The sequence below is a fragment of the Synchiropus splendidus genome, chromosome 10, assembly GCF_027744825.2.
Source record: "Synchiropus splendidus isolate RoL2022-P1 chromosome 10, RoL_Sspl_1.0, whole genome shotgun sequence".
Taxonomy (NCBI): domain Eukaryota; kingdom Metazoa; phylum Chordata; class Actinopteri; order Syngnathiformes; family Callionymidae; genus Synchiropus; species Synchiropus splendidus.
The window spans coordinates 3668331-3682716 of NC_071343.1; the positions used below are offsets into that span (position 1 = coordinate 3668331).

The 14386-nt window shown below is 43.3% G+C and overlaps 1 protein-coding gene across 4 annotated transcripts in view; it reads right to left on the minus strand.

Annotated features, from left to right (window-relative positions):
• The window catches only part of ubr3 (ubiquitin protein ligase E3 component n-recognin 3), a 28668-nt gene that overhangs the window by 6829 nt on the left and 7453 nt on the right, over nt 1-14386 (minus strand). For 2 of the 4 annotated variants that reach the window (XM_053877148.1, XM_053877146.1), the window contains exons 17-33: nt 14282-14367; nt 14066-14207; nt 13375-13471; nt 12823-12964; nt 12301-12405; nt 12060-12230; nt 11839-11871; nt 9326-9771; nt 8847-8935; nt 7211-7360; nt 6558-6691; nt 6138-6248; nt 5857-6057; nt 5604-5740; nt 2645-2730; nt 2077-2182; nt 779-879 (exon numbers count right to left, since the gene is read on the minus strand). In XM_053877148.1, coding sequence (XP_053733123.1) covers nt 779-879; nt 2077-2182; nt 2645-2730; nt 5604-5740; nt 5857-6057; nt 6138-6248; nt 6558-6691; nt 7211-7360; nt 8847-8935; nt 9326-9771; nt 11839-11871; nt 12060-12230; nt 12301-12405; nt 12823-12964; nt 13375-13471; nt 14066-14207; nt 14282-14367 — 2337 coding nt within the window. The remainder of the gene's footprint in view (nt 1-778; nt 880-2076; nt 2183-2644; nt 2731-5603; nt 5741-5856; nt 6058-6137; nt 6249-6557; nt 6692-7210; nt 7361-8846; nt 8936-9325; nt 9772-11838; nt 11872-12059; nt 12231-12300; nt 12406-12822; nt 12965-13374; nt 13472-14065; nt 14208-14281; nt 14368-14386) is intronic. The other 2 variants (XM_053877147.1, XM_053877149.1) reach the window with 1 other exon arrangement.

Consider the following 14386-nt stretch of genomic DNA (forward strand, 5'->3'; position numbering starts at 1 on the left):
CAACAACTAAAACGTTGTTGGGGATCACTGCTGTGATTTGAACAACATCCTTTGTTGTGAGGAGAAACTCTAATGGCACAGAAAACCTCCCCCTACAGATTAGAAAGGAAAATCAATTAGGCGAAAGCCGAGGTGTGTGACCCCATTTTTCATGGTTTGTGTGCGATAACTAAGCCAATTATGCATTCGTTTACATGCCTCTTTCATGTTGCAGCAAAAGGACAAAGTATATTGATATATATTGTCTACGAATGACACTCAACAAGCAGGAGTATGCTCTTTGCTCAGACAATGACGAGGAAAATGAAAATCTGGATGTGATCACACGCACACACACACACACACACACACACACACACACACACACACACACACACACACACACACACACACACACACACACACACACACACACACACACACACACACACACACACACACACACACACACACACACACACACACACACACACACACACACACACACACACACACACACACACACACACACACACACACACACACACACACACACGTCTCTGACCCGAAGGGAGTATCATAAAGATAACTGGCTCTTAACTCAAGAAGCTGTCAGTAGATATCAAACTCAAGATATCTACTTGTTAAAAAACTCGCTTAGACTGAAATAAATAAAGCTGCAGAGATTTCATCCCCCAACACCCCCCCAAAAAAAGGAACGCAGCCAATCATGTGCACCATTTACGTGGTGGGTTGCAGTCTAATACTTGGTGAGAAAAACAGGCTTTGGGTCACGTACCTTTCCGAAGAGGCTGTGGCATGGTCAGCACAAAAATAATCAGAAGCGAAGGGACATCTCTGAACAGCATGGGCACCTCTGGTCTGGCTTCATCGAAGCCACTGAAGACAAGAGAAAATTCATCACTCAACAGCAGTTTCTAAGTAAACACAAGAAAACACAGCCAATTAAATTCCACAAATGACTCGTATAGTTCAATTCTACAAGCTTCCTCTGAAGAGCATGTATGTTGTTTTAGCACCATCTTGTTGACAATTAAGTGGGATTCCAATTTTCACTCCTCTTTTAAAAGACCTGTCGGGAGCTTTAAATGAGCCAGTCTGCACTTAAAGAATAAAGCCCTCCATTACCAGAGCACTCAACGGTTAATCTACGACACATGCATTTACAGAGGAAGCTTTCAACACAGCCCATTTCCAGGGCCCACATTTCAAATATCTCTCTTTATTGAACCTGATAAAGAGCGCCGTGTCGAACATCCCTCTCTGTCCTATTTACGGAGGCCAGTTCAGGTTGAGTGCCGGAGGGGGCGTCGATGACAGCACTCTCCGACACTGTAGCAGAGGTTAAAGTATTTTTGAATACCAAATGGCTCCTTTGGGAATATGAAATGGCTGCGAGCACTTGAGTAGTAACAGGTTTAACAGCCGCCCTTGGACTAACAGAGAGCAAGTGTTGTTGCTCCTCACTGTGTATTAGTATTCGCTGCATTGACAGCTTGTTTAATCTCCATCTCACCTCTTCATGTCACATGTCCAAACCATCAGGCCTCTCGAACTTAATCTAGATTCTTCAAGGGTTGTTCTGAATTGGCAGCTTTTTAAGTTGAAATTCATTAGATTTTAATGTTCCATTTGTAACCATGCCGACACACAAATATCATGATAGCATACTTCACCATTCAACTATTCTGACCATGAGCATCATCAGATTTCATTGCTTAAATCAGGTGTTCAGTTTGACTGGCTAAAACAATTTGAAATAGCATGTTAGCAGTTTCCTCCTGCGGACATCTGAGAGCCGTGCTGCCGTCTTCCACAGCACAGTGGCTTTGACAGGGTCGCACTGCTCTCTGTGGAGAGCTGGGTAATTTGCCAGATGCAGCAATTATTGGTTGCTATAGAAACCACCTATTCTGTTTTTAGAACCCCTTTGTGCGGCGGCAAATCTGACAGGGGGCAGGAGGACGTGGACAGGTTTGAAAGGGGATAAAGTGGTTCTTTGATAGCAGGTTCGCTTGACAAGGCGGTAAACGGATACATTTTATGCATTTAACATTTTTTTTGAAAGCAACTCACTCTGATTCTCGGTTCTGTGACACCTGGGTCAGCTTTGTCCAGGGATTGTAGGCTGAGTCAATGCTGTAGAGTCGCATGTGCATTGCCAAAACATGGAAGAGCTGATCTGAGGAGAAGAAATTGAGAGTACAGGGTTGTTAATAACATGTCTACTACTCGGAGCAAAACACTAAACCTCCGACATTGTCTCTGCTTTGGATATGAGAAGCCCAAAGTGGCACACATCAGTTGTGAGGTCAGACTTTAGTGCGAGCAAACAAACAGCTTCTGATGAATAGTCTTTGCCTTAAACGGACTCATCCTGCTGTAATAATGCAGCAGATTGATTTGTCTCACACAAGTGATTCTTAACGCAACACCGCCACCTACAGGGTGAAACACACAGTTTAAGGAAATAATTATATTCCTACATGCATGTTTCTTAGATGAGTACATTTGAAATGAACAGACCATCTCACTGAGAGAGAAAACAAACAGAGATATCATGACTTGTATTCACATTGAAGATCCAATACATCTCCTTCACAAACAGACTTAGTTGAGTCGTGCTTTTGAGAAGACGACTTACTGAGACAGGATCTTTTGGCAGCGGCACTGGCTCCTCCGCAACACAGGTTTCCTCCCCGATGGACAAGTTCTAACTCCAGGTTGGTCCTGATGAGTCAGAATTAAATAAGGCTGAAAGATGCATCATTATCATTTCTATAACAATGTGAATATTCAAGACATTAATGTTGCAAAATCAACAATATCAGTTTCCTCCACATGTCCTGTATGCAAAGCTACAGCAGTGGACAAACATGAGCTTTTAAACATTGCCCTTCGTAGTACATGTGAGAGCATCCAAGTACAAACCTAATTTCCTAACATTTCCTGCTTTTTTCCGTTTAAAAAGCACAGCTCTAGAATCAACCATTCATCATGAAACCACTCATCTACTCAACTTGCATTTCTTCATGGAGGTCTTAAGGGAAAATGACATGGATTCTCAGGATGTGACACGGTGCGAAAAGTGGCTCTCAGACTGCAGTTTTGCTAAAATAGCTATAAAAGAAATGCTATGACTATAATATTTAAAGACAGTGCGGGCGTCAATAAAAAAATAAACATAACATCATTATAGAAATCACGTGCATGTAGGTCAGATCTCTTCAAATAACAGCATTCATTTATGTCCAAGTTTAGCATCAGAAGTCAGTCTCATCCATTACATTACACATTCAGAGCAGCTTCTGTAGTAGAGCCACAGTGGACCATTAGCATAAAGCACTTTGGTCACACTTCTATATTTAAACAACCAGTCGGAGGAATAAGCAAAACACTGCCTTCATTGAAGCACCAAGATGGGAAGGCAGATAAGCTGGTAAAATAAAAGTGATCATGGTAGCTTTTCAATCTGCCACTGGCTATTTCTTTGTCTGGGCGGGCAGGGTGGAGGCCAACGCGCAGGTTTCCTGAGAGAAAAAGCAATTTCACATAGATAATGCCGCCATGGTGAAGCTCCATCTGGCTTTTGCTGATAAGAGCACCCCTGTGACAGAGGAATTTTCCACTCCTCAGGCAATTTGCGCTGTTCATTGAACTTCAGAGAGCCAAAAGGCACCGCGACGTACTCAGGGGAACGGTCCGTTCAGGGTGGAGAGCTGCAGGGGCTCCGGCATGAGGTGGGCAGAGGTCTGCGCGGCTTCAGTGCTGCTGGAGTAAAAGGCTGAAGTACACTGGGAAATATTTGAGGACTCTTGGCTAGACTGATGTCATTACAGAGTGTGTTACTAGACCAGTCGCCACTGTAAGTAAACACAAATGTCACTGGTCTGACCCCTCACATGAACTTCAGAAGCTTTTCCACCACATGAGAACGTTCCCAATCCAACTCCTCCACTGAGGGGTCTCACAAGATTTCTGCAACATGATGCTGCATCAGTCAAGTGGTTTAGTGAGCTAGAAGAGCCTGAATGTACTACAGACAGAACTCCCCCTTTATCTTCTGCTGATCTGAGTAGCAGGCAACGTAAGATGACCCAGACTTGCCTCTCTGCGGAAACTTCGTCCAGCTGTCCTGGGGGAATATAGGGTGCTTCCAGCTCAACTACCGCCCCCTCCTACACTGACACGCGTGTGAAACTTCCTCCACTACAAATTACTATATCATCAGCAAGACTACCTTGGAACCTTACTCTGTCCATCATATCATTCATTGTTCCGACAATAAGAACCAGGCTGTACAAAACAGTAACTTCAAAAGCACACAGCGCAACCTCCACCCCGTCCATCCCGACAAAACCTCCCAATGGAAAAGCATCCTTCCTCCTTATGAATATGTGTGTCAATTTGTGGGATTATTTATTGCCTTATCTGGAAATAAGCAAATATATAAACAAGAAAATGAATCTCTGTCAGGTGCCCGGCCAAAATAAGGACAAACAATTTGCTGGACCCAGGGAGTGATCTGGATCACTCCCAAAATTAAATCAAGTGTTCCCTGCCACATGTGACAAAAACACATATTAACAAAAACATTTTTTTTAAAGCGGACGACGATGGATGGATGGATGGATTTTTTTTAAAAGCAACTAAGATGAAAGAACATAAAGAGAGCTTAAGGAAACAGAAAAGAAAAAACAGCCATAAAAAAGTTTAATATATTCTGTGCGCGTTGTAACGCAAGCAGCAGCTGATTTGAATCCCTGTTCCATATCAAAGGAGCTTTGATTAAAAAAATGACTTTGACATCAAATGGAGGACACAAATGTTAGAGAGCGATTGTGATTCAAGATAAGAAAACTGGAATTAGAAGAACAAGAGCAAGCCGGGATTTAAGTGGCTGGTGATGTGAACACTTTTGCAAAATGTGTCTGAGTGAGACCTCTACATGTGAAAGTTGAAGAATTTAAGGTCAGTAAGAGAAAAAAAGAAAGATGGAGACGAAGAAGAATATGGCGTCACAGCTTTTCTGTCCGCTCAAAATGCATGTTGCTGGCCAAACACCCCTTTGATTAGAAACATGAGACCAAAGAGAAAGCAGTGTAAGTCTTGGCAGCTACACTCCCACCACTCTCGAACAGCCCAAGGTGCTTTGGTGGGCCAGTTTTGCCCCCCCATCCTTGCGTTTGGCACATGCACTCTGAGTTGACACCCGCAGATGCTGTCAAAATTGATAATAAAAGCTGAGAAACTAAAACTTGTGAACTAATAACACTAACATTTTTGAACTTGTGAAACCTTTCACAGACATTCCTGGGAAACACACAGACATTGGAGGCTGGGAATGAGCAAGGTACTTAAAATACCACTGATAACCAAAATAGAAACACCAAACATTGAGCATAATCTCATTACTTTTTAATGCCACCTCTTTGTGGCCTCGCTCAGCACATGACCAGGTTAGCTTAACTGATTATCCGTGCTTTGGCTTAAGGCTCTCCGAGATCCTGACCTCAAGTGTGAACCGAAGACTTAGATCACTTGGTGAGGGGAAACAGCTGCTTTGCTGACACACGATATTTCAGTCTAATGACCACACGCACCTTGCCACTGAGTACATGAAGAGAAAGTCGTTGTCGGGGGACCCAGGGTTTTTGCCGTAGTCCATGTACTTTTTCTGGGTGGTGTTTTTGATGTCTTTGATGACCAACTCCATCTCTTTAGTCAGATTTGTCTCCACCTACAAAGACAGAACACCGTCATAAACAGCGTACAGCGAACATAACCCGTTATCTGTCACTTCATTAGGGTTCAAATGGCAACACTTCTGCCGTTTGTGATCACACTTGAACTTACTGGAAATGGGCCCAATTTATCCTGCAGATCTTCCACCTCTTTAACGAGCACACAGGTCTTTTTGTTTGAGGCTGAGTGCCATGGACTGGGCTCAGGGCCCCGTCCCGGGCGGCAGGGAAGAACACTGTTGGCAAACTGTCGACACAGTGGGCAGGTGAACTCCCCCTTGTCAACCGAAAAACCCTGAAGGACCTGGTCATTCTAAAATAGAAGTGTTGCGGTTAGAAACTGCTGCAAACACGACTTGTTGTAGTCAGAGATTCGATAAGAGCATCTTTTACCCTCAGTGACTCCATGTAGGACTTGTGGCAATCAATATGCAGTGTGTGTCCGCAGGTCTGAACGTAGACGCCGCCGTCCCATCCAATTGACACGCATTGCAGACAAGAGCTCTGTAGAAACATGACAAATAAATCGATAGTTCTGTTCCATACTATTTACCAATAGAACATTTTAGTTGTGCTAACTATCAGCAAATGGAAGTAACATTTTGAACCAAAATGTCAGAGTTTTACTAGTACAGTTCAAGTTGTTTTAGCAACAGGACCGTGAGAGGTGGGTCCATTACTTGACATAGACATTCACTCTTGCACCTAAGAATAATTTTCAGCCATCAATCAACCTCCATGTGTTGATGGGATGAATTGGGATGAATTTAGAGCCCCACAAGGAAACGCACATAGGCACCCAAGGGCACCTACATCTTTGAAGAACTGCTGCATGAGCGTGAGTCGGACATCATTGGCGACGGCGCACGTGTCCGCAGAGTAGATGTGTTCTTCGTCACTTGTTGGCAGCTTCTTTGCCTCGCTGCTCTTACAGCGGTGACCCAGAACTGAAGGCAAATCAGAACCAAAGACGACAAACATCAGCAGATCAAAATAAAACATGAGGGACAGTAAGATTACAAATTCTCAACTGCATCCAGGAGCATGTTTAATGCAGGGCTGAGGAACGACATTTTGACGAACCTGGTCTTGTTTCTCTGACCTTAACTCAAAAGATCATTGACAGCTCATTGGTTTCTGATTAAAACTAAGCAACTCATCAGTTAATCAAAGTTAGACATGCGTAATGAAGATGGACAGACGTTATACATGCTAAAAAACTGACCAATAAAAAAGGGTTTCCAGTCAATGTCTTCTGAACTGTCACAAAAGTTGATTAATGACACAGAACAGGTCCCATTCATTATGTTGACAGGAGGCCATCCTTCCTCCTCATTCACAAATCACGATGTTCCACTAACACACAATCAGGATCAACATGATTGACGAGTAACATTGTGGACCAGGTCAAAAGAGCGGTGACGGAAAAGTGGCTTCATGAATGCTGATGGAGTCATCTGCTCTACCTGATGATGCTTGGAGGAGGACAACTAGTCCGGTTGGTCTGTCCTCAGTGGAGGGTCCACTCTGACCACAGATCACACAGTCGTAAAGGATCTCTGATTCCATGACTTCTGATGTCCCCATGTCCATGGCTGCCTCCGTTTCTGGAGATTCTAGAGACGGAAAAATACCAGGCAGTGAGAGTGAGTGCCATGTTGCTGATGTCTAAACAGAAACTTTCACAGGTACATATGGGCATAATGCTATAATCTGACCCCTTTGAGTGTTTGCGTGAGCTTAATAGAAGAAGAATTTCTCACACGTGGCACAACTGAGTTGGTTTTAAATGTGAAGAACTGTGTTCAATTTGACCAGTAAATATTGTGTCAAGCGGGGTTGGAAATTGATTTATGACTCTGTGAAAGGAAACGTTCTTGGGAAAGGTCGCTGCCTTCCTGGGGGAAATGAAAGATGTTTGCATTAGATGCCATCAGAAGAGCCTAAAGCGAGCGCGTACACGCCGCCAGCACACACCAGACTGTTGAGTTGGAATTATGTCAGCGTACGTTACACACTTAATGCGCTTTGATGAATGTTACAGAGATACTGAGAAGCAAAACAATTTTCTATATTCATTTTTCAGACATCCCCTCACATGACCTACCAGAATGTTCTCTCTGATCATAGCAGCCATTATTCACTGACTAACTATGCAGTATCAGCAGGGACCAGGGGAATATAGAACACTATTTGGGCTTTGAACCAATGTGCCCTCTGTACCCGCCGCTCCCGCAGGACCCCCGTCCCCCAGTTTTCCCTAACAGGCCTGCGGAGACCGTGTCTGCAAGTGTCACCTTGCTTCAGCGTAAATGACATTGTAATGATATTTTCTACCGACTTACAGATTTTCCTTTCAAGCATGCAGCGATGATATACTTTGAAATGTGTGTAGTATGTGTATGAGGGGGCACCTCTTAATGAATAAAGAGGATACTGAGCGGTTATAATTAAGAAATGTGCTAAACAAGGGGTTTAGTGATTTGTTAGTTAGCGATTATGACGATAAACCAGATGGTTTCAATTGAACTAGAAATATCATCATACTTTACTAGATTCTTCTTCTTTGAGATGGCTATGAGGAAGAAAACTGTTATATTATCTAATATAATTAATAATTGTGTTTATGTTATATAATATTAAGGCCTCACTGTTGATCAATATAGAGATGCATTAATTGCTATGTTAGCTGCAGAAGGGGGATCGCATTTGAAGACTACTTGTCACGGAATTTGGAATCAATCCTTCAGAGTAATAGAGAGATAAAAAGGAAAGAGAAGAGGAGGGGACAGTACAGGCAGAGTGGATAGACAGCGACAACCAAACAGCAGCAAGAGGCAAAAAGCAGTGTTACATTAGAGGAGTGGTGACTGGCATGATATCTGCTTAGAAGTCGGGAGTCAGAGAATAAGATAGTGAGGTTGTCATTAGGAGTGCCTGGATTACATGAATATGGAGGTTTGGAATTCAGAGACAAAGTTTATTTGTGCTGAGGAGAGACCGTGTTGGACAGAGAAGGTCGGATGAACAAAGGTGTGACGACAGGATGATCATCATAGGTGACCAGAGAATATCAGTCCCATACGAAGCGAAATCTCTCACCAACATCCATGGCTGTTTCCATGAAGCTCTTTTGTCTCGAGGCAAATTCAGCAAGTAGCTTCTGCTGTCGCTCTCTGGCTCGCTGACGTCTAAAAAAAAAAAACAGTTGGTGAAAAAGACAATTTTTTAACACAAATAGCTGAATGTGAAGTGCATTTTGAACAGCTCAGGAAAAGGCTAACTGCAGAAGTACAATATAAAATGGTTGAATTTATTCAATTGAATTTATTTTCAGCTCAATCTTTCTCTTCATACTGTATCAACAAATGCTGACAAGAGCGACACATTCATGGTAGTTACCATGGAAACGGCCACTATAATTAAATCTTTCTGCACAAAGGCCCTCAAACTGTTATCACACGTTTATAGCCAATTCAATCATCATTACTATGCAGATAGATACGGTAACGGTGAATGTTACATTCATGATAAAGGAAATCCAATCATCTAAAATTCATATTGGCAAATGAATGTAGTACCTCTCCTCTTTATCCATGGTCTTCTTGTCGGTGGCGCTGCTTTTCTTAGGTGGAACTGGAGGCGATACCTTCCCACAAATGTCCTGAATGCTGCGCTTGATTTGACAGCTGCGTGTGGCCGCTTTGGTGAGAATTCGCTCGATGGCCGTGATGCCATCGCCATGAGCGTGGCGGCTCAAGTCCAAGTCGTCGAGCCATGATGGCGACAGAGAATTCTGCTTGGACGACAACTTCTGGTGGAGCTTGATGAGAAGTGTCAGCATGCTCTCCCGGATCTCCAGGATCTCTGTCACCAGCTGGGGCGGAGAGCCCGGCGGGACCCACCGTGTCGACGTGCTCTTGGGCTTGACGGCCTGGCTGGCTTCGGTGCTGCTGCGGTTGATTATCTCCTGAAACTTTCTTCGGCGCTCCGCCACGAGACTGAATACTTGAGCTTCACGCAGATTCTGAGGAGGTACGGAAGTATAGAAATGTATCATTTATTAACAAATTTCTTCACAGCTGTGTTCGGCTGTAGCCAATACCAGCTGATTGGCCAAGTGGTGGAGGACACCCTGAACAGGTTGTCAGCATAAAACAGGGCACTTATAGACAAACAAACATGGACACATGGACATACTGAGAATTTAAAGCCACCAATACATCTCAGTTTTTGGACTGCAGGAGGAAACCAGTGCATCTGGATGAAACCATGTGTGCACCGGGAGAAAAAAGCAACTTCCAACAGAAGAACGCAGGTTCAGTCCAACCATTAGATGCCACAAACTGGCGTTGAACCTATGACCTTCGTCCTGTGAGGCCTGTGCATGACATGCAATGGCTTCACCTTTGGTGGAATGCAGTGTACTAACCTTAACTAAATAGTTTGATCAAAGCTAAATCTTCCAAAGAAAAGAGTCGACCTGAAGAGAAAAAGTAGGAAGTATTATAAACTGCCTGAAACATGCAGTTCATCTCTTGGAATGAGAAGGGTTTGGAGAAGCATAACCTTTGCTAGATACATCTTTGAAATGTAATTTTGATGTAGCAGTTCCATGGTCTCAAGACATGACAAGTGGCCGCTGAAATCTTCAATCGTTCTTTTTCTGACACTTATGTCTAAGAGTTAAAAAAAAACAATCAAGAACACACAATAGAAGGAGAAAAGATTCTGAGGTTGTCATTGAGGAAGACTAGAAAGGACAAGATTAGAAATGAGTCTATCGGAAGGAGACGTTTGGAGACAAAGTTAGTGAGAACAGAAGGTTTGTGGAGAGACAGTGTCAGAGCAAGGACGTTGGGAGATTAAGAAGAGGAAGACGACCAATGAGATTCACAATGAAGAGAGTTTGATGTGGAGGACTTGCTGTAGCAACCACTGATGGGAGATAGCCAAAGTAGGAAAATAGAACATCATCTCTTAGGTCTCATCACAACTCTAAGCAGGTAACGGACTGAATATGCTGACCCCTGGTGGAGAGTCCTGGCCTCTAAGGGATATAACACCTGCCTACACGCAGTCATCGCAATGCATGTGACAATACCAAATCGATTGATGCTCGAAAACAATCGGTTTCCTAATAATTAGATGACAGGAACACAAGTGCTGCTCGCGGAAGTACCTCTAAAATTTCAGATGGCATTTTCTGTCATCTATTTTTTTTCCTGTTGGTTCCATAAACAGTAAAAGATAATCAATATTTGCCTTCTTACTGTCGTGAATGGAGACTGATTGATACGCCAAAAACAAAATAAAGGTAACGACATAAAGAGAGAAAAAGGAGAGAAATGTTTCCAAACTTGTTACAGTTGTTGAACAATGGTAATCGAATCGCAAGTTGGCCAACATGGAACATCCCAAGTAAATAAAGGACTTGGGAATGTCTCCAGATTCATGAACTGAAGCTGCAGGGAGAACCTCCCTGAAAAACCGAAGAGGAACATCTATAATTAGATGCCGCAGCAGTTCCTCGCAGGATAACAGCGAGTGTACAGTCCCGTCACCAGATTCAAGAAGGTCCACGCTGAAGCAAAACACTGTCACCCAGCAATACATCTACGAGAAATTGATGGACGTTGATGGATTGGATGTTAGCAGCATTAGCATTTAAAACCCGGCACAATGCACATACAAGTCCAATGGAATGTTCATTATCAAACCCATGCAACGTTCTATCACCACCTCTGCTGATAGGGCTAAAAACAACCACAGAAGCACACAGGCAATCTCCTGGATTGCTGTGACCCGACCTGACAAGACGGACCCGAGCTGCCGTGTTAAATAAACATACATCATCGTGCCCAGTCAAGGCAACATCAATCATCCTGACGTGCAGTTAAAAAGCGTTTACCCAAACCTGCATTACACACGTAATTAGTTTCAGCAGTCAAACGGGAGGAGAACTGCTGAAGCGTTACACACACACCATAACACAGTTCTGAGAGGTACAAACACGTGCAAAGAAGTTCACAGAAAACACAGCTGCAGACGACACAGAGGCTCAAGCGGCTACAGACGGGGTGCAAACAGCTACCTCTCTCCAATTCCCTGACAGGCGCCTGGAGTTCTGTGGGTCCAGCGGACAAAACAGAACTCAATGATCATGAGAAGATGGAGGCATATGAGAGCCATGAGAGACACGAAACAAAGCCGGAGCAAAGTCAGAGCAAAGCAAACAGAAATGTAAAGACGCTTGTGAACATGTGGGCATGTACCTGACAAAACCACAGAGGAGAGCGCAGAGCTACATCCTACCTGGCCGTAGGCTGAAGCTTCAGAGCTGGTGCTAGCTGGAGCTTCACGCTTCACCTCAGGGGCCGTCTCAGGAACACGTACCCGGACAAAGTTGATAACGTGGTGCAGATTGGAGAGGAGGTTGGTGCCTGGAAACCAGCTGTCGTGACAGTGCTCCTCGATGCACGGCTCCTGAAATTTGGTAACGGAAACACGGTAAAATCATTGATGACTTCCATCAGCGTAATCTTTCTCCAGTCACCTCATCTTCCTTGCTCTCTTGAACCTGGTTATCCAAGCCCAGCTCGATCAAGTACAGCACCATGCAGAGCACATGTTCGTACATGTTCTGGTGGTCGTTCCAGATCTGGAAGAAATGAATATGGAGAAATACTTGCTAAATATTATTGCATTTTTCAGTCTTGTCGTATTCAACTCAATAACTTTGAGGACTGGGTGGAAATGTATTTTTTCAAACTCAACCATAGTGGTTTATTTCTAGATCTTTTTCCAACCATTCTGCTGTCTGATCGGAGCAGACCGAAACTGTACATCTAAACTAAAGGTCTAAAATGAAGGTGAAACAGCACTGAAATAGTTTCTGTTAACAGATCTGAAGTAATTCTTCATATGTTATATGTATATTTATATTATCATAGTAAAATACATCGTTGATCAGCTGTGGCTTATCTGTGATTTACCTAGTGCCATTGAGAACATTAAAAGAGATCTTACTGTCGAACTGTCTGCAGTGTTAATGCAAGCACGTCATCACTGTTATCACCTTGTAAAGGAGAGTGAAGATCACAATGTGAAGGGTCTTGCAGTGCAACAGCCTGATTAGGCCTTTATAGCAAGGATGCAGAGGGGTCCTCTCCTTGTAAGGTGGCCATGGTGTAGCAGCGTCGATGCCAGACTGCTTCAAGCTAAGCGTAAACAGAAAACATCAGTTAATATATCGAAGTAAGACAGAAGAGTCGTACGAATGAATGCGATTCCAGAAAACAGATTTGGCCAAGACACTAACACTGACTGTCAGATTTATCCCTGCAGAGGTCTGTAGTCCAATTACAGGGACAAGATTTCCTCAATTCAATTACAATTCAGCTTGAAATATTGATTTTCCTTGACAGCCCTCTAATTGAATCAACTGAAGCACCCAGTGGACAAAACCTCTCTAATCAAGTCTAAATCAAGCCGAAGAGAAAGGTCTGCGCTGACAGATTCACATCAACATAAATATCTGTCGCACTTTCCACAGACCTCACTCTAACACCCAACACACTTTGGACATCCTTCTGTGGTCTTGTTCAGAAATATGACAGGGTCGACTTACAAGGCAGCGTATCTGTCCATCGCTGACTGGACGTCTCGCCGGTAGACAGTTCTGAGCACCACCATGATTGGGTCAAACTCCTTCTCCCACACATCCGCTAGTTGTGAGAGAAAAACAAAAAATAAATAGATGAATAAATATGCACGTACGAAGACAATAACCCGCCCACGTTCCATGGGGAAGCTAGTCCCAGCCTGCCCTCTAGCGGCCGAATAGAGTAGCTTATCTTAGAACGTTCAAGCATTTAAAAATCTTGAAAGATGGGTTTTCAGTAGCTGGGTGAAACTAGATTATCAAATACTCATAATGTTCTATTATATATAATGTGAAAGTCATTTTAAAAAGATACAATTTTTGCATGATGACTAACAAATATATATTATGTATTAAAAGAATTTGTTTATCCTACAAGACATTAAGTGACAGACATAAAATGCAAAGCAAATCGCTTAAACTCTGATCTGTCTAGTTCAGCACTAAAATATAAACCAGAAATGGTTTTAATGTGACTATCGCCCAGTAGAGGGCAGTAGATGGCGTAAAAGCTCTTCTTTTCAGGCGCAGATTCATGCATAACTTATAAAATAACTAGATGCAAGCTGTGCTACAAAAGGATGTTCAAAGACGCCGCAGCAATCTTCTTGACAAGCTGGCCAACAATAGAGGCGGATAGTGAGCGACTGAATCTCACCTTTGGGTGTGTACATTCCCTGCTGCATGGAACCTCCTGGTTCAAACACAGGAGCTTTGAAATCGGCTACAGCAGAAAGCATTTCTTCAAAACTACAACTGCCAGGCACAATGCCACTCTTTGGGTTGGGGTTCTCTGGAATCTTAAAAAAAGAATGAGGTGAAAAAAGTGATTATTTTTTTGTTAAACATGTGAATGTTCTGTGTTGATTGGTACCAGGTCTAACAGCGAGCTGTGCGTGCGGTCGTTCATACACAGCTGTGAGACCATCTCTGCCCGGAGTATCTCGTCATCAGTCATTCCTTCAGAGAGAAACACATG